This window comes from Tamandua tetradactyla, chromosome 2 (assembly GCF_023851605.1).
Source record: "Tamandua tetradactyla isolate mTamTet1 chromosome 2, mTamTet1.pri, whole genome shotgun sequence".
NCBI lineage: Eukaryota > Metazoa > Chordata > Mammalia > Pilosa > Myrmecophagidae > Tamandua > Tamandua tetradactyla.
The window spans coordinates 193,716,163-193,739,482 of NC_135328.1; the positions used below are offsets into that span (position 1 = coordinate 193,716,163).

A 23,320-nucleotide genomic window follows, 5' to 3' on the forward strand; every position below is an offset into this window, starting at 1 on the left:
CTGGAGCCAGATCATGGGGGTTCAAATTCTGACTCTTCTATTTATTAGCTGTGCATCCTTGAATAAGTTGCTTTAATCTCTGTATGCCTCACAATTTAATCTTTAAAACAAGGACATAATAGTTCCTACATCTCAGTGGTTATAAAGCTCTCCTTAGAACAGTGCTAGGTAAATGGTAAATGCTGACAAGTTATGATCACCCCCCCCATTTTACAAGAGAGAAAACAGTAATATGACTTACCCAATGAACTAAGATATATGAAAAGAATATCATGTCAGGTTAAAACATTATGGTATATCCAATTCAAAAGAATACTGTTTATCTTTTTAAAAAATGACTCATGGGTGGGCCATGGTGGCTCAGCAGGCAGAGTTCTCATCTGCCAAGCTGGAGACCCGGGTTCAATTCCCGGTGCCTGTCCATGTAAAAAAAAGAAAAAAGAAAGAAAAATTGACTCATGCCCACCATCTATTTTTAGTTGTTGTTTTTTTTTTTAATTAAAAACGTATTATGTCATGTAGATAGTTTGATTGAATATCATAAGTACTTGGAATCTCAGGTAGCACATGAGATTTTGTTGGTTTGTCCAGAGTGATCCCCCGATGAATCCCAGAATGATCTGATCAGTGACTGGAAAAGTATTTGCAAGCCCCCTTCGGGGAATGGTGAGAGTGGGGAGAAATTCAACTTCCCCAAGTTGAATTCTTGATATTCTCACAAACAGTGTGGACAACCAAAGCTATAGGCTGAGCCCCCAGTCTTGGGGTTTGTTCACATGAAACTTAACCCCACAAAGGATAGGTCAAGTCTACTTAAAATTTAGGCCTAAGAGTCACCCCCAAGAGAGCCTCTTTTGTTGCTCAGATGTGGCCCTTCTCTCCAGCCAACATGATGAGCAGTCTGACCACCCTCCCCCTCTCTGCGTGGGACATGACTCCCAGGGGTGTGGACCTTCCTGGCAACGTGGGACAGAGATCCTGGAATGAGCTGAGACTCAGCATCAAGGGACTGAGAAAAACCCTAGAATGAGCTGAGAATTAACATCAAGGGATTGAGAGAAACTTCTCGACCAAAAGGGGGAAGAGTAACATGAGACAAAGTGTCAATGGCTGAGAGATTCCACAGTCGAGAGGTTATTCTTACGCATTAAGTAGATATCACCTTGTTGTTCAAGATGTAGTGGAGAGGCTGGAGGGAATTGCCTGAAAATGTAGTGCTGTGTTCCAGTAGCCATGTTTCTTGATGATGATTGAACAATGATATAGCTTTCACAATGAGACTCTGTGAATGTGAAAACCTTATGTCTGATGCTCCTTTTAGCTACTATATCAACAGAAGAGTAGAACATGTGGAATAAAAATAAATAATGGGAACAAATGTTAAAATAAATTCAGTTTGAAATAGTGGTAAATGAAAGCGAGGGGTAAGGGGTATGGTATGTATAGTCTTTTTTTTCTCTATTATCATTTTATTTCTTTTTCTGTTGTCTTTTTCTAAATCGATGCAAATGTACTAAGAAATGATGAATATGCAACTATGTGATATTAAGAATTACTGATTGTATATGTAGGATGGAACGATATCTAAATGTTTTGTTAATTTTTTTAATAAATAAAAAAACATATTATGTAATATCGGATATATACAAAAGGATGAAACATGTAAATTACCAAACAAAATGCAGTGGACATCTGTGAACCCACCACCAAATCTAAGAACTGAAGCATTACCAATATTCCTGAATCTAATTTTGGGCTCTTCCCCTATCTCAGGTTCCCCCTATACCCCAATTCAACCAAAATTACTATCCTGAATTGTCATTATCTTTTGCTTTTGTTTTTATTAATCACATATGTATAACCCTTAACAGTATATCATATTTTATTCAGTCTTCTGAAAATATCTCCCTCCCATCACTGGGTTTCTAAAATTCATCTGTGTTTTTGCATGCAACTGTGTTTCATTTTTCCTGTCATAATATTCCACTGTGTGACTATATTATAATTTATCCCTTTTTGTTTTGGTCTCTTCCCCCCCGCCCCGTTTTTTCCTATTACAAACCTAGTAGGAAGCTGTTGAGCACTTAGTGGTAGATAGAAAGAGTTTCTAAATTATAATTTTCACTTGAAAGCTCAAATGTTATTGATAACTGACACTTCATATACTTTTGAGAAAATGTAATGCAATGTAAAATGACTTACATTCATTCATGACAAAACTCTGTAATTTAGTGTACAATTTAATCCCACAAGTGATTTTCCTCCAGACATACTTTCAAGGGTTGACTCTGTACTGTTTCATCAAGGACATTCTTAAGTGAACCTGTGTTTGTTTTTTTAAAGAGTGAGTGATGAGGGTTGATGAATGTGTGCAAATATCAACACAGGGAAAATAGAAACCTGGACTGTAGTCTACAACAGTCTGCAGATCACACTTTGAAAAGCACTGCTCTAAGGTACAAATATAAGAATGAAGTGCTGGGTTGGTAAATGGTGAACTTGACCAGATAGTTTCAAGTTGCCTTCCACTGTTACCCATTTACACTAGCTTAGCAATACATCATTTCCACTGATACATATTCTGACCAATACTTGGAATTATCAGACTTTAGTCAACCTACCGGCTGTAATAAGGATTTCACTGAGATACTGATTTTCCCAGATTGCTAATGAGGTTAAATTTCATGTTTATTGGCCATGTATGTTTTACTTTCTGTGAAAAAAATGCCTGTTTCTATATTCTGAATATTTTTTTTCTGAATAGGCGGTCCCTTTCTCATCACTTTATAGTCCTTTAGTATTCTACTTATTAATCATTTGTTGGTTATTTGTGTTACAGGATCTTCTAACACTCTATGGCTTGTCTTTTCACTTTTTTTATGGCGTCCTTTAGCAAAAAAGTTCTTAATTTTAAGGTTAATATATCTTTTCTTTTAGTTAAGATATATTATAGATACATATATTATAGATATATAACTATGTATGTATGTATGCAGGTTCTGTTTAATAAATCCTTTCAGTCACAAGGTCAGAAAGATACCCTCCTCATGACCTCTAGAAATTTTTTTTTAATTTTCTATTTTTATTGTTATAAATGAAATGCCATAAATTTGCCATTTTTACCATTTTTAAGGGCATGATTCAGTGGCATTACATTTACAGTGTTCTGTGACTATCACCAACATCCATCACCTAAAACAGAAACTCTGTGCTTATTAAGCTATAACTCCCCATCCCCCCCAAGTCCCTAGTAACCTTTCATCTACTTTGTCCCTATGAATTTGCTTATTCTAGATATTTCATAGGAGGAATCATGTAATATTTATCTTTGTGTCTAGCTTATTTTACTTAACATGTTTTCAAGGTTTATACATATTGTCGCATTTACCTGAACTTCATTCCTTTTATGGCTGAATAATATTCCGTTGTATGTATATACCACATTTTGTTTATCCATTCATCTGTTAATGGACACTTGCAAAGATTCCATCTTTTCTCTATGGTGAATAATGTTGCTATGAATACTGGTGTACAAATAACTGTTTGAGTCCTTGCTTCAAACATTTTGGGATATATACCTAGAAATGGGATTACTGGGTTATATGATAATTCTATGCTCAACTTCCTGAGGATTTGAAAGAGTGCTGCACCATTCAATAATTCTGCCAGTAAAGCACAAGTGTTCCTATTTCTCTGCATCTTCACTAACACCTATTTTCTGTTTTGTTTTTTTTTTTGTTATTTAATAATGGCCATTCTAGTGGATATGAAATGGTATCTCACTGTGGGTTTGATTTGCATTTTGCTAAAGATGATTCTTAAAGGCTCCCAAGGTTGAGTATCATGGGCAGACTGAAAGGGGATTAAAAGTTGGGAAGAAGTGTGGCTGGATATATAGTGCAGCCTCCAGAGAAGCTTAAGTGAAGTCTATCAGCCTTCCACCTGCTTAATGCATTCAGGCCTGGCTCTACCACATTTCATCAAATAATAATAAGGGAAGCTCTCAGGCCTGTAAGACCTGCTTTTATTCTCTGCTTGTGTGACCTATGGCCTTGGTCTATTATAAAGATTTTGTTTGTGGCACTGCTCAAACAGCTCTCTTCACCTTCGTCTCTTCTCTACCCAATAACTATCCTCACCCAGTCCACCTTCACTCCTTCTAATCACTGGATCTGAGATCTGAAAAGCCTTATATTTTGAGAGGCAGGCCACAGAGGAAACAGAACTTCCGAGTCTGATGGATTTAGGTATAATTTTGGCTTTGCAACTTACAGTGATTTCAACATTTTTGCAACGTACCTCCAATTAAATATGACTTGGAATCCCAATATTAATTTTAAAATGTAAAGTAAAGTGGCTTTTGTGTTGGAAGTGTGCGTAGATGGGACTGAAGCCTTACAAACTTGGCTTTTCCCTTATTAACAACTCTTATCCTCTACATTTCTAACCTTAAACAATAACTAAATTTATTGCAAAAGGGATGTAAAAGTTTTATAGGAACACAGAAAGAGAAACTTACTCTGTGCCCTTTTTCTGGAGAGTTAGTGGTAATTGTGATGACAGAGTTTAAAAGAAAATCTTCCAAAGATAAAATGTGGACTGAGTTTTCAAGCAGGAGTTCAACGTGGAGGTGGGAAGCAAGGGCAGAAAGAATAGAACAAGAATGAATGCACATAAATGGGGCAGGGGTAAGTAATCTATGAGAGAATTTGATTTAAGAAAAATGAAAATGGAGGTTGAGATGGAGAGCTTAACCCTGGAGTCAGGGATAGAGAACAGATCAAACTTCAGGGAAGGTTCCTCTGGGCTTTCTGGAAAGCATTCTAGGGACTCAGTAGCAGCAGTAGGCTCTTAGAATGTGCAAGTGTCACATTTTTACTTACTGCAGAAAGTTCTAGGAGATGGCAATAGCCTGCCTTTGGGGTCCCTGATTATCCCTGGGCCTGAAGGCTCACAGGTACAGGGCAGATTTCTAAAAGAAGCACTGTGGACTGCTGTTCCCCATTACCTGATAAATGATTTTTCATGACTCTGAGCCTTGGCTTTCCCCCAAGGGTTGTCCCTCCTTCAAGCAGCACTGACAGTGAAGCTTGAAGGGGAAACCAGCTACTGTGTTTCTTTAGTTACCATGGTAACAAGAAACTATCACAAATATTTGTTTATGACTTCACTGGAGAAGTCAGACAGGGGAGATCAGATTGGAAGGAGAAAGGAACACAAGCACATCTACAATCAGCAACCAAAGGAAGGCTGGCTTGCTCTCAGGGACCCAGCAGACAAAGGGGCTTTTTCCATCAATCACTTTCTTACCTACTGGAGCTGGGTCAAGAAAACACACAATAACATAATAAATAACCTTTACTACATCTAACTGCCTCAGACTGATTTTTTTCTTCAGTCAATGAACTCTCTCAAAGTGAACAGGTCCCTCAAGTTATATCTCTATTTCTAGGAAATAAATATGTAACGATATCATGCATTTTCTAAGTTTTTAGAATGGAGGACCAGTCATAATTATACAAAACAGGTTTGGGTGCTAACTGATAGATGAAGAAACAGGCTCAGGTCACACACTAACTGGATAACTGCAGGGCTATAATCACTGGTATGTTTAAAATTTTGAGATTCATAAAATTTTTAAATTATGCCCAATTTCACAGAAATAGGCATACTACATATAGCCAGCTATCCTGTGTGTGGGATGTGAACAATGTCATAACACCTTCAAGTGCACAAATGTGTGCTTAAAGCACCCTGGACAGCTTAGCTGCTGGCTCCAGGATTTTTCAAACCGAAGTCTAATGTACCTGGTCTATATTTCAGAAAGTTTCCAAGTGATGGACTCTATGTGCATGAATATATTTCAATAAAAAAATATATATATATTTTTTACATGGGCAGGCACCGGGAATCGAACCCGGGTCCTCTGGCATGGCAGGCAAGCGTTCTTGCCTGCTGAGCCACAGTGGCCCGCCCTAAAAATAATTTTTTAAAAGTTCAAAAAAAAAAAAAGTTACCAAGTAATCAACTGAAAGCATCTACCTAGAAGAGCCCCCAAAAGCTAAACACAGAGTTAGTGGAACCAGCATTCATTTTCTAGCTAATGACATGACAGTCTTCAAAGGAGAAGATGGTCCCTTAAACATCATAAAGTTATCAACCTTTTCAAATTATGATTCTTGTCCTGCTGCTAAAGCTGAGCTGGCTGTCCTCTTTGCAAAGGAAGACTTTCTGATGAAACATTATTGCCACTGCCCTGGCACAGAGAATGAGCTAAGACTTTAAATCTGGCAGGCTAACTCTTGGGCATATGCTATATTTAGGAAGTTTTATAGCTCATCATGATGCATTAAGGTTATTTAATAGTACTGGGAGGACAGATTAAGGATATAAACTGATATCTCCCAACATCTGGGAGATATCTTCCTTCAAGAGTATAAGTATGAAAAAACCTGCCTCCTCCCAGGGGGAAATGGCTTTTTCAGCTGGCCCCTTCTTTAATTTTTCACCAGGAATTCTCAAGTAGAAAAATCATCAAAAGATTCTCAGTTAAAATGCTAAGACCCTTTGCCAGTTAACTAAAATGAAAGGGATAAGAGTGCCCTAAGGGATGATGGCAGAATAGGGAGGTCAGGATTCAGTTCACCCTCCAGGGAAGCTAGCAAATAGCCAGGAACTGACTGAAACAACTGCTTGCGGGGCTCTGGAGACCCGAAGAACACCGTACACTATCCAGCAAAGAGCAGAAGGAAGAGACTGATAAACTGTGGTAAAAAGCTGTGAGTAGATCTCTCTATGTTGCAGAGGCTGGGATCTACCCACCACTGGCACAAAGGGCTACCTTAGGGAGCCACTCCCTGGCTGGAAATAGAAGCCCTCTATCCCATGAATGCGAGAGGGAGGGAAGGACAGGGCCAGGCAATGTCTGCAGCTTTTGATTAGTGAATTCAGAACACTCAATTCTTACCCAGAACAGAAAGGGGTGGGGGGAGCGGGGAACAGGCACTGACTCCAGCTTTTGATTAGTGAATTCAAAGTGAATTCTAGCTCCTGAGAAAATACAGCTACAGGTTTGTTTGTTTTTTTAATATCAAAAATATATTTACTTCAATATGTCTAAAATATTATTGTTTTAATATGTGATCAATTTAAAAATTATTCTTTTCTTTTTGGTACTAAGTCTTCATAATTCATTGTGTATTTTACACCTATATACATCTCAATTTAGACTAGTCACAGTTCAAGTGCTCAATTGCCATATCTGACTTGTGGCTACTATACTGGACAGAACAGGTCCAGAGTTACTTTACTTGCACCCTCCTTCTCATCCAATCTGTCACTCCCATCAGGTGCAGAGACAGTGTCAGGGACTTGAGGGGTGGGCCAGAAAAGTTCAGGGGCCTTACTGTTGTCATGAAGCCTTCATGAGCCTACCAGGAAAAATAAAATTACTATTTTTCTGAACCATCCTCATCTATTCCAGTATCCCTCTTTTTGTACCTCCTGGAATCAAGCAAAAGTGCTCTCAAACAACTTGGCTCATACTTGATTATAGCCTCTAGTCTACTGTGCCTTACAGTCAGTTTGTTTTAAACTCCCCACCTAGATTACAAGTGTTTTAATGGCAGGTCCAACACCTTGTCATTTCTCCTTGTAAGTGTGCCAACATTAGGATTCTGCTTAGGAGGTGTCAACTGAGCCTTTTCCTTCTCCACAATACTCTTACCATGCTCCCTTCTTCATCCAAGATTTCAGTATCTCTTTCCTTGACTAATACAGCATTCTCCAAAGTAGTAAAACTGCTTCTCATCTTCTTCTCTTCCCATCTTTTACTCACTGATGCTGAATTAATAACAGCTACAGTTTTAACCTGCCCAGGGCAGAAATCAACTGGCAGCCTCCATTTCAACCCCACTCCAAGCAGGGGAGGAAGTGGGACTGGTTGAGACACAGTAGCTTCTCTGGTCAGTTGGGGACAGGTTTCTAAAGGGCAGCTCTTCCCCAAGAAAAGGGGAGAAGTGGGCAAGGGCCAGGGCAGTTAGCAGCAGTAAGAGACTTCAGCTTCCAGGGCCTGGGATCTGGGCAACAGTTTCCAACCCTCCCTGGCCAAAGCCCAAAGAGGCTGGCAACTTCTGTTTCAACCACACCCCCAGCAGAGGCAATCGGCTGAGAATTAAAGGCACAGTACCATTTTAGGACTATGGGGAACAGGTGGCTGAAGAGTGCCAGCTGCTGGGCACACCAGGGAAGTACATATCAGAAAGATATAGAGTAGACTGACATCCTTCTGGGTCTTCCCCGCACACCCCCAGAGTACTTTGGAACTATCTACACCACTTCTGTGGGTCCTGGGCCTGTTTTGACAGAGAAAAACGGACAGGGACCCTCCTCCCAGAAAAAGCCCTCCTGGTAAAAGCAACTAGAAATAATGAAAACAGTGTTAAAAACATATAAAGGCAAATAAAAAAACATATGAGGCAAATAAAAAACAAACAGAGGGCAGGCCACAATGGCTCAATAGGAGAGTTCTTGCCTGCCATGCTGGAGACCCGGGTTTGATGCCTGGTGCCTGCCCATGCAAACAACAACAAAAACAGAATAGATCAACATTCCCAGAGGAGAACAAGGGAAAGGAAGCTTTCTCCCGGGAGTGAAACAGTTGCACAAATATTACAATCTCAAAAATTATACCATATATCCAGAGTAAGAATCAGATGAATAAGAGCTGAAAAAATCTGATCAAACACAAACTATTCTAAAGGTCTATAACAAGTTGAACCAGTATCAAAGAAGAGCTATAGCACAAAGACAACAAGAAAATCCTTGGCAGGAGAGAGAGAAACTGATCTTCAGAATATACTCATCAAGTGAATCAGTTGCCTAAGCACCAGCAAAAAATTACAAACCATACTATGAAACAGGAAAATATGGCCCAGTCAAAAGAACAAACTAAAACTTCAGATGAGATACAGGAATTGAAACAACTAATTAATGACATTCAAACAAATCTCCTATATCAATTCAAGGAGATGGAGAAAAATATGGCAAAAGAGATAAAGGATATAAAGACAATGCTAGGTGAGGATAAAAAGAATTTGAAAACATGCAAAAAAAAAAAAAAAAACCCACAAAACAAGCAAGCAAAAAATCCCAGTACATATGGGAATGAAAGGCACAATAGAAGAGGTAAAAAATACACTGGAGGCAAACAATAGCAGATGTAAAGAAGCAGAAGCAATTATCAGTGAACTAGAGGATAAGACATCCACAATTTTACAGACAAAAGATAAGAAAGGGGAAAAAATGGAAAAAATAGAGACAGGTCTCAAGGAATTGAATGAACAGCACAAAACACACAAACATATGTGTCATGAGTATCCCAGAAGGAGAACAGAGGAAAAAGCGGGCAAAAAGAATATCTGAGGAAATCCTGGTAGAAAAATTCCAACTTTTATGAAAGAAATTAACATATAGGTCTAAGAAGCGCAATGTATTCTAAATATAATAAATCCGAATAAACCTACTCCAAGTCACTAATCAGAATGCCAAATGCCTAAGAAAGAGAAAATTCTGAAAGCAGCAAGAAAAAAGCAATCCATCACATGCAAGGGATCTTCAATAAGACTAAATACCAGTTTATCATCAGAAACTATGGAGGCAAAAAAAACAGTAGTATGATATATTTAAGGTACTGAGAGAGAAAAACTGCCAGCCAATAACTTTTTATCCAGCAAATAATGTCCTTCAAAAATGAGGGAGAGTTTAAAACAGTCACAGATAAACAAAAATTGAGAGAGAATGTTAATGAGAGACCTGCCCTACAATAAGTACTAAAGGAAGTGCTACAGGATGAAAGGAAAAGGCAGGAGAGGTTTGGAAGAAAAGTGTAGAAATGAAGGCTATCAATAAGGGTAACTAAAAGGGTAAAAAAAAAAAAAGACAAAAATAAGATATGACATATAAAACCCAAAGGATAAAATGGTTGAAGAAAGTACTGCCTTTACAATGAATGTTGGTGGATTAACCTCCACAATCAAAAGACAGAGACAGGCAGAATGGATAAAAAATTACGATCCATCTATATGCTGTCTATATGAGAATCACTTTAGATCCAAATACACAAATAGGATAGTGAAAGGTTGGAAACAGATATTCCACACAAACAGTAACCAGAAAAGAACAGAGGTAGTTTTACTAATATTAGACAAAATAGACTAAGAGTGTCCTAGGATATAGAGCCCATGGCCTTAGCAGATTAGGAAGGTTTGGTAATGTGCCAAACTCTTTGTAGATATAATCTCCACTGTACAACAATCCTGAGAAGTAGGCATTATCTCCATTTTAAGCAATTAATTAAATAAACCTCAGTAAATCATGTTCTGTTGTCAAAACAAAACAAAACTATTTTCATACATAGAAGCTAAATGACACCTACCCAAAAAATGAGAAAGACTAGTTCGTTAGTAGCATATCCATTTACTATCTAAGAAACCAGATTCAGGATTGCCATAACTTGCACAAGATCATACAGTTATTTAATTGTGAAGCTGGAATTGGATCTCTGCGTCTTACTTCTTTCCATCTCTACCAACACACATAATTCATTCAGTTTGGCTCCTGCCCTTAAATTAGTCCTTCTATCTAAAGGCCTCTGCAGTTAGCTCTCTAGTCTAGAAGCACCCGTCCCACCAAACCTGATATTCAGAAATTCATTTGCACAGTTCAAGTTTTTCTTTGACAGTGAGTTCTCTTCCTAGACTGCAAACCTAACCAACCACAACAATAAAGTACATCTGACCTTATGTGGACTAATTCTTATACCATCAGAATTAACCAAATGAAAATTCCTCCATAGCAAATAAAACCATCCATGATGTTGGGACTTAAGGGTAGGAAGATAACACACAACACACAAGTAAAAGATATCAGAGAATAAAAAATCCAAACATTTCAGCAATGTTATAAAATTTCCCTGGCCCTGTTTCTTATCAAACATACCAAAAGAAAAGAATATAGACTGGCTTAAATTTTACATGTCTTCTTCTTGCTGATCTATCTAGTAGATAATTACTGTGAATGAGTGCAAGATTGATGGTAAATTTTTGCTACTGTTAATCTACAATTTTGTGAGCTACAATTACCACTGCAATTCTTCATACTGAGAATCAGTTAGACACTTATGAGTACAACCTGTCATTCACAACCCCCTAACCTTGCCAGCAACCACTTCATTTCTCTGTTTCTATGAAAACCGAACAATTTTTTGCCCTTTTTATTAGGAAACATTCAAACACTGCAAGTTTGAAATAGCACAATAAATACCTATAAATTCCTCACTAAGAGCAAACAATTTTCAACTGCATTGTATTTGTTTTACTCTATCATATGACAGAATACACCTAACTCCCATACCCTATAAGCAATAAAACTGGAACATACTCCTCTCTCTCCCATTTAGAATAAAATACAAAAAAAAAAAAAAAAAGGAATAAAATCCTTTCCACAATACAACGCCCTACTTATATCTACAGCTCATCTCATCACATGCAACTCGTTATCCTCATTCATCATACGTTCCTGTCCAACTGGCCATGACAGTATTTGGAACCCATCAAGATGTTTCCTGCTCCATAGACTTTACACTTCCTGTTTTCTTTCTGCCTACAATGTTCTTCCCCAGCTCCTGGAATTGCTGGGTTCTTCCCTCATTACCCCAAACCAAAGTAAAGCTTCCCATTTTTGTCAGAGCACCTGCTTATTCATTCATTACACTATTTATAATCTGTTTGTAATTTCTATAAAGACAGGGTCTTTTGCTGTGTCCCCAACACCTATAATATCATAGACACAAAAATCTGAATACTTAGTGAGCACTTACATTGTGACAAACACAAGATCTAGCTAATAAATGTTAACTTTTCATAAATGTTTCCTGAGTAGTTAAGTGAAGAATTATACAGTGTGAAGAAACTTTCCTCATGACTGAAGTGGAGCAGAACCTACAAAGGCAGATTACAGAAGGATTTTTTATTAGAAATCCAGAAACCACAGGTTTCCTGCAGAAGACATGAAACGTGAATAAAAAACAAAAAGACTAAAATGACTAAAGGACACAGATGGCTTAGATAAATCCAGTGACCTTGTCAGGATTCATTCCATTTGACTTTCTAATTTGCCACTGATGATCATTTTGCCATGTTGAAACTTTCTACCCATGATTCTGACGGCACCACCCTCTCCCTTTTCTTCTCTAACCTCTGCAACCACTGCTTCTCAGATATTTTACCGTGTTTCTATTCGAATGCCAAACTCTCAACGTTAGTGTGTACCAAAGTTCTACCTTTGGCCCTCTTCTCAGCGAGAGTACCTCCTCCAAGTGCTCTCCCTTAGCTTCAACCTCCACTTTTACACCAAGTATCAAATCCCTATTGTCCCTGTTGTCACAACCTCCTGCTGGAAAGATTATTTCCAAATGCCTACTGGCTATCTCCACCTCATTTTCTTTCTCCTATTTTCCCTAGTTCTGGGTTAATACCATCACCATTCATCAGTTATGGAGCCAGCCAATAAACCTTCTCCTCCCCAAAGATAATAAGGGTAGTAAATTACAATGAATTTACCCACTAACCCCAACAGTTTCCTCCAATGACACTGTTTTAGTTCACACCCTCACTACCTCTCACTTTCAGACAAAACTTTGAGAGCAAGACTTCTTATATTTATAATTGAGTGTATGGCACATTGCAGAGCTCAAAGCATGCTCCCAAATGTTTCAGACAGTTTCTTTTTTTTTTCTGTTGTCAAGTGATCCTTTTTTGAAATATTTTCCTTTGTAATTCTTAAGTAGCTAGACATTCCACTGCACCACTGTTGATGCCATCTATGATGTCCTGATGGTCATGGCCATCAATACTGTAGCTCAAACTAGGCAGTCCCAAGAATGTCTTTAATGGTCCTAGAGAGTTCTCTGGCTAAAAATCAGTACTGCATCTGTTAGGCAATATTGACACTCTTATCAAAACTGGTATCTCCAGTACACTTAAAGTTTTTCTGTATCTTTCTGTTCCTTAAGGGTTCTGATGATCAGAATGGAGGCAGAACATACCACCACCTGAATTTGGGCCTGTCTGTTCTGAATAGTTAATTTTATTCCAATTCTTAGACCCTACAAGTCACTGGTCACCATAGTAATGTCATGACCAATCTTTTTTTTGGAAATAGGTCCAGGGCAGATATGATACCAATGTCCTACTGGTACAGCTCTGGTACCTGACTCTGATTTCACTGGGGCTGAAATTGGGTGGCATGGCAGAAGCAGCTGACGAAGGATGAAACAAAGAAAAACTGTACTTGGCCTCCTCTGAGCCAAAAGCTCAACAGTTTAAACCTCAATTTCCCAAATGATCTCAAGTGGTTTACAATAAATTCATGCCAAATGCCACTCAGTTTTAATCACCGAATGATTGTTTGGATCCTGCTTATCATTTTGAATGAGAAGTGCAAGTCTGTAACTTATACCGATCCTACTTCAGACCTGAAGTAATGTTCTTTCAAGTACTGAAGACCATTTTCCTTCATGTATCCATCTCTAAAAGTTTTTTGTTAGACTTTCTAAATTTGGTTTTCAAGATAAACTAGAAATTTGGATTTCTATATACAATAAGTTGTTTAATGTTTGTGGAGAATTTAAAAAATATTTTATGAGCCCCAATAAAACATATCTGCTGCAAGCCAAATATGGCCCATAGCCTACCAGTTGTAGCCTCTGATAAGCTTCTACTAATACAAATTAAAGGCCATGTTAGTTATTTTAAGTGATCCTGTCTCACTGAGCAGACTTTAAGTGCCCTATTGCCAAAGAGGAAGTCTATTTTTTTTGTAACAGCTTTAGTAAGATGTAATTCATATACCATACAATTCACGCATTTAAAGTATTATACAACTGAGTGGCTTTTAGTATATTCACAGAGTAGTACAATCATCACCACTATCAATTTTACAACATCTTCTTCTCCCTAAAGACACCCCATACACTTTAGTTGTCCACCCCTCAAGCCCTCCAGTTCCCCAGCCCTAGGCATCACTAATCTATTTTCTGTCTTTGGATTTGTCTCTTCTGGGCATTACATATAAATAGAAGCATATACTAAGTGGTCTTTTGTGACTAGCTTCTTTCACTTAGCATAATGTTTCAATGGAATGTTCAACAACGTTGTAGCATGTACCAATCAGTACTTTTTTCTTTTTTTATTGTAGATAGTGTTTCAATGAATGGTTATATCACAGTTTATTTATCCATTCATCAGGTGATGGACATTTGCAGTGTTTCTACTTTGGGGCTATTATGAATATGCAGCTATGAACATTCATGTACACGTTTTTGTGTGGATCTATGTTTTCATTTCTCTTGGGTATATACTTCAGCATCGAACTGCTGGGTCATAGGGTGACTCTGTTTAACCTTTTGAGGAACAGCCTATTTTTCATAGTGGTTGTACAATTTTATATTTCCACCAGCAATGTATGTGGGCTCCAATTTCTCTACATCAGTGCCTACATGTGTTATCATCTCCCCTTTTTATTCTAGCTGTTGAGTATGAGATATCACATTGCAGTTTTAATATGCATTTCCCTGGTCACTAATGACTATTTGTCTTGTTATACAATTCAATAAACAACCCAACTCAAAAATGGGCAAAGGACTTAGACATTTTTCCAAATAAGATATACACATGACCAACGATCACCTGAAAAGTTGCTCAATAGCATTAGCCCTGAGAGAAACGCAAATTAAAGCCATGAGATACCATTTCACATCCACTAGAATGGTTATTATTTAAAAAACAGAAAATAACAAGTGTTGGGGAAGATGTGGAGAAATAAGAACCTTTATGCATTTGCTGGTGGGAATATAAAATGGTACAACTGCTGTGGAATATTTTGGTGTGTCCTCAGAAAGTTAAACAACAAACTACCGTATCACCTAGCAATCCTATTTTTAAGTATGTACTCCAAAGAAGTGAAAGCAGGGACTTAAACAGATATCTGTACAACCATGTTCCTAGCAGCATGCTTCACAATAGCCGAAAAGTGAAAGCAACCCCAGAGTCCACCAGTAGATGAATGGATAAACAAAATATGGCACATAGAACAGAAAACTATTCAGTAGTAAAAAGGAACCAAGTTCTGGGAATCCAGAAAGGGAACAAGGCCTTATAATTCTGTATAGGTTAATGTAATATCAGGATACATCTCAGAATATGCAGGGCTGATAATTAAAAAATACCGGTAGAGAGAGTGCAAGGGTAGTTCAATGGTAGAATTCTCGCCTGCCATGTGGGTCTGGACCCAGGTTCGATTCCAAGTCCATGCACTTCCTCCCAAAAAAAGCAAACAAGCAAAACAAACAAACAGAAATTCAACAAATGGTGCTGCAATAACAGGAAACTCACACAGAAAAATAATGAAATGTGACCCCACCATACAGCATACCAAAAAAACAAAAAAGAGGGAGAGGGGAAAAAGTATTGGGAGAGCCCCTCTATTAAACTTTCCCATCTGGGAAACACCAGGTACCGTCTTCTTTTTTTCAATTTTTTTTTTTTTCATATGGGCAGGCACCAGGAAACTAACCCAGGTCTCCAGCATGGCAGGCAAGGATTCTGCCACTAAGCCACCATCACATCACCCCAGGGTACCTTCTTAACCATTGGAGACACACAAGAAAACAGGCCAAGCCCTTAATTCTGAGGCTCGCCCTTATAAAACTTTTTTTTGTAGGGGAGAAGCTAAGACTACCCATAACAAGGCCGAGAAGTTACTTCCAGGAAACCTCTTTTGTTGCCCAGATGTGGCCTCTCTCTCTCTCTAAGCCCAACTCTGCAAGGAAAATCATTACCCTTCCCCCTATGTGGAACATGACATCCTGGGGTGAAAATAGGGCATGATTTCTGGGGATGAGTCTGGCCATGGCACTGTGGAATTGACAATGCATTCCTGACCAAAAAGGGGAAAAGAAGTGCAATAAAACAAGGCATGAGTGGACAAGAGACATCAAATAGAGTCAAGAGGCTGTTCTGGAGGCTGTTCTTATGCAAGCTTCAGTTAGTGCTAATTGCCATGGTTTGCTAAACCCCAATCAGCACCACTCCTGTTGACTCTTAAGAACACGTAGGGTTCAAAATGAGACTCTATAAAGGTTTCATGCACTAGATTTGTCTTCCTGGACCATGTAATTCCCAGAGGGTTCCTAGGTCAAATAAATCCTGAAACCCAGAGGGACCAGCCCCTCCAGGATTATCAATTAATTACACCCCCCTATCCTTTAGCGTGAACACCCCTTCTCAACATCAAAAAGAACAGGCATTCCCCAAAGATCCCTATAGATTGGGAGAAAGATTAAAGGAGAACGAGGGGTACATGGGTGGTTCAGTGGTAGAATGCTCGCCTTCCATGCAGGAGACCTGGGTTCGACTCCCAGATCATCCACCTAAAAAAAAAGGAAAACGAGGCATAACAGAGAAAACGGGATTTAACAAACAAGTAAGGCTGCTGAATTACTATATTAATCTTCCTTCTAACCTCTAGTGTTTTGGAACAGCTAGAAGGAAAAATCTGAGATGACCCACTCAAGACAAAATCCCATGGCAAACTCTGGGATCTGTTCTATAACTACTTGTTGAAGGATGCTTTGAAAATTATTGCTTTTTTTCTTTCTTTGCTTTGTATACATGTTATATTATACAATAAAAAAAAATTTAAAAACCTACAAAGCAATACTATTTATTGTTTAGGGAGGCATAAATTGAGGGCAAAAATAGAAAACATGTACGCAATGAATAAATGCAGAATTCACAACAGGAGAGAGTCCAGGGAGGGCTGCTCAGGGGTTTCAACTGCAGTAAAATTGTATGTATTTTCCCTACTGAAGGAATCTTAAGCTAAGACGGCATCATGTAAAGATATGACAAAGCTGGGTAGTAGGTATATGGGAGCGCAACAAAGTATTTTTCATTCTTGTTTATAGGGTTGAAATATTTCAAAATAAAGTTAAAATGATAAAAAGAAATGTTCAGAATACCTACCCTTTTCCTGTCTACTCAGAGTTACAATGACGAACAAATGGGAATATACATGAAAGTACTTTGCAAACAGTAAAATGCTGGCTTGGTAAGATAGAATCTCCCCTCTCAGAGTTTCTTGACCAGGAAATACTGTAAACAAGAAAACATGTAACAGGTCTGATAGCATGAAGCTCTCAGGGTGTTATTTGCAAGCCTGTCAGAACTGCCAGTCACCCAGACAAAGGGAGAGGCTCATCTATCTATGGAACAACTAGAGCAGTCCACAATGTGGACATAATAGACTTGCTCACATTCTGGCAGTATCCTCATAGTATTGGGCTCAACAGCAATCACTGCAGGAAACAATGCTCAATCTATAAACTAGGTGGTTTACCCAAAAGGGCATTTGGGGAAAACTGTCTTCTGCACACATAATTATATATTCAAAGTTCAGGGTCTAAGGTACCAAAGCAATCATATACTTGATAGTCCCAGCTCTCTAGTCTTAATTCTCTCCTAGGATTTATTAGTCCCTGTGGCCCTTGGGTCTATAAGTAAATGTAATGCTCAGACCTAGCGATGGGGAGATGACAGGTAGGTGGAGACATGCAAGAGAACCAGATGACCACTGCCCAAATATTTCTTTAAAATTTTTTTCCAAAATCCTAGAATGAGCTGAGACTCAGTATCAAGGGATTGAGAAAACCTTCTCAACCAAAAGGGGGAAGAGTGAAATGAGACAAAGTGTCAATGGCTGAGAGATTCCAAATAGAATCGAGAGGTTATCCTGGAGGTTATTCTTACGCATTAAGTAGATATCACCTTGTTATCCAAGATGTAATGGAGAGGCTGGAGGGAACGGCCTGAAAATGCAGAGCTGTGTTCAGTAGCCATGTTTCTTAATGATGATTGTATAATGACATAGCTTTCACAATGTGACTATGTGATTGTGAAAACCTTGTGTCTGATGCTTTTATCTACCTTGTCAACAGATGAGGAGTACAAATGAAATAAAAATAAATAATAGGGGGGAACAAATGTTAAAATAAATTTAGATTGAAATGCTAGTGATCAACGAAAGGGAAGGGTAAGGGGTATTGTATGTATAATTTACTTATTTATTTATTTTTTCCTGTTCCTGTTTTATTTCTTTTTCTGAATTGATGCAAATGTTCTAAGAAATGATCATGATGATGAATATGCAACTATGTGATGGTATTGTGAATTAGTGATTATATACGTAGAATGGAATGATCATATGTTAAAAAAATTTTAAAAAGGAAAAAAAATTTTTCCAACTATCCTTTCATATATTTAAGCACTTGCACGGTTCAAGGAATATATATATATATAAAACATCCAAATGACTATCTCAAAACTGGCCTAACAGATGTGTGATTTATGATTCATTAAAAAAGTATGTGTACAGGTACTGTATACAGGTTTCTGCCTTTAGGAAGCTGTCAAAAACACTGAAGTCTCATAGCATTAAGAATATAAAAGATCATGAATACATTTGTGTAATAAATCTAGAAGGTGGCAGTGAGAACTATCTTTGCTGAGTGATAATCTCTGAAGTGGTCTTTGAAGGCTAGATGGTTAATATTTCTGGAGGTAATGGAGGTGGAGAGGGTAAGCAGTTTACCTGGAACAAAGATCAGGAAATCAGAAGCCTCAGGGTTGTTTGGGAACAAACCAAAGGTTTTGCAGTAAAATGCCTCCAAGATCAGAACAATAATCAGATAGCTGGCTAGCTGGTCTCTACCCTACAGCCCACTCTGCACCTTCCGCTCAATTTCTGAATGGGAAATTTTCAGCATTTTCTCAAAGTGGGCTGAATTACATAAAGCTTTGGATTAATTCTTCACTTTAACAATATGAGAAAACACCTTTCTGACAGCCCTCCAGACAAAACAGAAGCAGGGATATCTCTAACCTGAAACCATTAATCCAAAAAAAGTCACCTAGATTAGGCAGACAATCTTCTGCAGCCTCATATAGGGAGAGCACAGGGCAATATAGGGAAAGAAAACAGGCTGAGAGACTATAAAAAGGGAATCCTATCTACTCTCAGAATACATGCTATTGACAGACTCTCAAAGTTGTTCCTCAAAACCTATCAACTTCTTCAAACATGATATAATGGAACATGCACTAACTTGGGAGTCAGGTGAGCTGGGTTCTAATCCCAACTGCAAAAGCATAGGAAAATTTTCTACTCTATTTGAGTCTCTATTTCTGCATCTATAAAACTGAATAATAAACTATACAGAGCCCTGTAGGATTAATAAAATAATATGGAAGTGTCTAGTGCCTAAATGTTGAATCAATGGTATTTCCATTTTCTTTTCAGCTCCTAAAGTGAGCTGAATTTCTTACTGTCATGGTCAGGTTCATGTGTCAACTTGGCCAGGTAGTGTTACCTGTTCGTCTGGTTGGGCAAGTGCTGGCCTGTCTTTTCCTATGAGGACATTTCATAGAACTAGATCATGATCACATTGGCTATATCAACAGCTGATTCCATTTGTAATCAGCCAGGGGGAGTATGTTCTTTAATGAGTGATGATGGATCTAATCACTGGAAGACTTTTAAGGAGGATTCAGAAGAGACAGGCTCTCTTCCTGCTTCAGCCGGTGAGCCTCTCCTGTGGAGTTTGTCCAGAACCTCCATCAGAACCATTAGCTTCACAGCCTGCCCTACAGATTTTAGACTCTATGTTCCCACGGTTACATGAGACACTTTTATAAATTTTATACTTACAAATATTTTCTGTTGATTCTGTTTTTCTAGAGAACCCTAACTAATATACCTATGAAGGAAGTTTCCAGGAGAGGATAACTATATTTTCTTGCTCCCTATCAAGAGGAAGTTTTACCTTTTCCTTCCTCCTAATATTCTATCTCCTTTCCTTTTTCTTAATCTCTATCCTTCTGTTCCTCAAAGTTAAACAACAGGAACAAATCTATGAGGCAGGGGTTTCAAAAAGGGCCTCTTGCCACATTCCTTAGGTATGCTACCCTCACCAGCGCAGCCCCATGACTGGTGACTCACCCCACACCCCATGTACACGAACCCCGAGTGCTGAAATGAGGAATGCCAAGCTGCTTAGGCTGTGCTATGTTGCGCTCTCTCATTTAAGCACCAGCCAATTAATGCAAACGTCACTCATTGCAGCAGACACGCCTCCTAGTCGACTGCAGATGTACTTAGCAACAGATGAGGTTCACCTACCATTGGCTTATGTTCGCAGCAACAAAACTAGGTATGCTCACCTGGCCAAGTTGACAACTAAATCTAACTAACACACAAGGGAAACCAAATGTGCTGGTTTGAAATGATGTATGTACCCTAGAAAAGCCAGCTTTAATCCTAATCCCATTTTGTAAAGGCAGCCGTTTCTTCTAATATCTATTCAGTACTGTATGCTTGAAACTGTAATTAGATCATCTCCATGGAGATGTGATTTAATCTAGAGTGGTTGTTAAACTGGATCAGGTAGAGGCATGTCTCCACCCATTTGAGTGGGTCTTGATTAGTTTCTGAAGTCCTATAAAAGAGGAAACATTTTGGAGAATGAGAGATTCAGAGAGAGGAGAGCAGAACAATGTAGCCATGAGAAGCAGAGTCCACCAGCCAGCAACCTTTGAAGATGAAGGAAAATGTCTTCTGGGGAGCTTCATGAAAAAGGAAGCCAGGAGAAGAATCTAGCAGATGATGCCATGTTCACCATGGACCCTTCCAGATAAGAGAGAAACTCTGTTTGCCATGTGCCTTCTCACTTGAGAAAGAAACCCTGAACTTCATTGGCCTTCTTGAACCAAGGCATCTTTCCCTGAATGCATCTGATTGGACTATTCTATAGACTTGTAATTGGAACAATTTCTCAGCCATAGAACTGTGAACTAGCAACTTATTAAATTCCTATTTTAAAAAGCCATTCCATTTCTGGTATATTGCATTCCAGCAGCTAGCAAACTAGAACACCAAATAAGACTGAGCTCAGACTACTCAATTACCATCCTGGAGATGAGAAGACAGTGGTATGATATATTCAAGATTCTGAAAGAGAGAATTCCAGCCAAGAATTTACCCAGCTGAACTGTCCTACAAAACTGGGGAAGAGAATAAAGTCTTCACAGACAAAGAAGTCCTGAAAGAATTTGTCGACAAGAGACCAGCCCTACAAGAAATACTAAAAGGAGTTCTGCCGAATGAAAAAAAAAAAAAAAAAAAAGACATGAGAGGGAGGTCTGGAGGACAGCACAGAATTGAAGAGTACCACTAAGTAAGTTTAAAGAATACAAACAGAAAGAGGGAAAAGAATATACAGATCTGACAAATAAAATAAAAAAGATAAGATGGTGGATTCAAGAAATGCCTTTTCAAGTCCCCTCGGGGGAGTGGTGAGAAAGGGGGAAAACTCAACTTCACTAAGTGGAGAATTCTTGATATCCTCACAAACAGTGGGGACAACCAAAGCAAGAGACTGAGCCCCTAATCTTGGGCTTTGTTCATGTGAAACTTAACCCCACAGAGGATAAATCACGCCTACTTAAAATTAGGCCTAAGAGTCACCCGCAAGAGAACTTCTTTTGTTGTTCAGATGTGGCCCCTCTCTCCAGCCAACACAACAAGCAAACTCACCGCCCTTTCCCTGTTTACGTGGGACATGACTCCCAGGGGTGTGGACCTTCCTGGTAACGTGGGACAGAAATCCTAGAATGAGCTGGGACTCAGCATCAAGGGATTGAGAAAACCTTCTTGAACAAAAGGGGGAAGAGCAAAATGAGACAAAATAAAGGGTCAATGGCTGAGAGATTCCAAATAGAGTGAAGAGATTATCCTGGAGGTTATTCTTACGCATTAAACAGATATCACCTTGTTAGTCAAGATGTAATGGAGAGGCTGGGGGGAACTGCCTGAAAATGTAGAGCTGTGTTCCAGTAGCCATGCTTCTTGAAGATGATTGTATGATACAGATTTCACAATGTGACTGTGTGACTGTGAAAATCTTGTGTCTGATGCTCCTTTTATCTACCTTATCAACAGACGAATAAGACATGCAGAATAAAAATAAATAATAGGGGGAACAAATGTTGAAGATAAATTTAGTAGATTGAAATGCTAGTGATCAATGAAAGGGAGGGGTAAGGGGTATGGTATGTATGAATGTTTTTCTGTTGTCTTTTTATTTCTTTTTCTGAATAGATGCAGATGTTCTAAGAAATGATGATGATGAATATGCAACTATGTGATGATATTGTGAATTACTGATTATATATGTAGAACGAAATGATCATATGTTAAGAATGTTTGTTGTTATATATTTTTTTTAAATTTTAAAGTTAATTTAAAAAAGGAAAAAAAAGAAATGTCTTTTCAGGAATAACTTTGAATGTTAACAGAATAAACTTATCAATTAAAAGATAAAGATTGGAAGAACGGATTAAGAAACATAATCCAGTATATGCTGTTTACAAGAGATTCACTTAGATGCAGGGATACAAATAGATCGAAAATGAAAGAATGGAAGAAGATTTTCCACGCAAACTGTAACCAAAAGAGAGCAGGAGTAGCTATACTAATATCAGACAAAATGACTTTAAATGTAAAGACATCATAAGAGACAAAGAAGGACACTATATACTAATTAAAGGATCAATTCACCAAGAACATGTTACCACCATAAATGTTTATGCTCGCACAGAGCTCCAAAGTATATGAGGCAGACATTGGCAAAACTGAAAGAAGTGATAGATGTTTCCGCAATAACAGTGGACTTCAATACACCACTCTCCTCTATAGATAGAACAACCAGACAGAAGATCAACAGGGAAACAGAGAAGTTAAACAACTTGATAAATGAATTAGACCTAAGAGACATATATATATAGGTCACTGCACCCCAAAGCACATTCTTCTCTAGTGTTTATAGAACATTCTCCAGGATAGATCATATGCTGGGGCACAAAACAGGTCTTTATAAATTTAAAACATTGAAATTATTCAAACCACTTTCTCTGATCACAATGGGATGAAGCTGGATCTCAATAACCACCAAAGAACGAGAACATTCACAAATATAAAGAGATTAACACATTCTTAAACAACCAGTGGGTCTAAGAAAAAATTGCTAGAGAAATCAGTAGCTATGTGGAGATGAATGAAAATGAGAACGCAACTTATCAGAATTTATGAGATGCAGCAAAGCCTGTGCTAGAGAGAAATTTATTGCCCTAAATACCTATATCAAAAA

At 38.3% G+C, this 23,320-nt stretch overlaps 1 protein-coding gene across 4 annotated transcripts in view; it reads right to left on the minus strand.

Annotated features, from left to right (window-relative positions):
• KPNA6 (karyopherin subunit alpha 6) overlaps positions 1-23,320 on the minus strand; it is a 66,416-nt gene that overhangs the window by 14,782 nt on the left and 28,314 nt on the right. The window contains exons 1-2 of one of the 4 annotated variants that reach the window (XM_077150485.1): positions 5,009-5,108; positions 4,520-4,599 (exon numbers count right to left, since the gene is read on the minus strand). The exons of 1 other annotated variant lie outside the window; for it this stretch is intronic. Coding sequence is in view for 1 of the 3 variants with exons in the window: in XM_077150483.1 (XP_077006598.1) it covers positions 5,009-5,027 (19 nt within the window). In the remaining 2 variants the exon portion in view is untranslated. Of the gene's footprint in view, positions 1-4,519; positions 4,600-5,008; positions 5,141-23,320 lie in introns of those variants that run through there. 2 more of the 4 variants (XM_077150483.1, XM_077150482.1) reach the window with 2 other exon arrangements.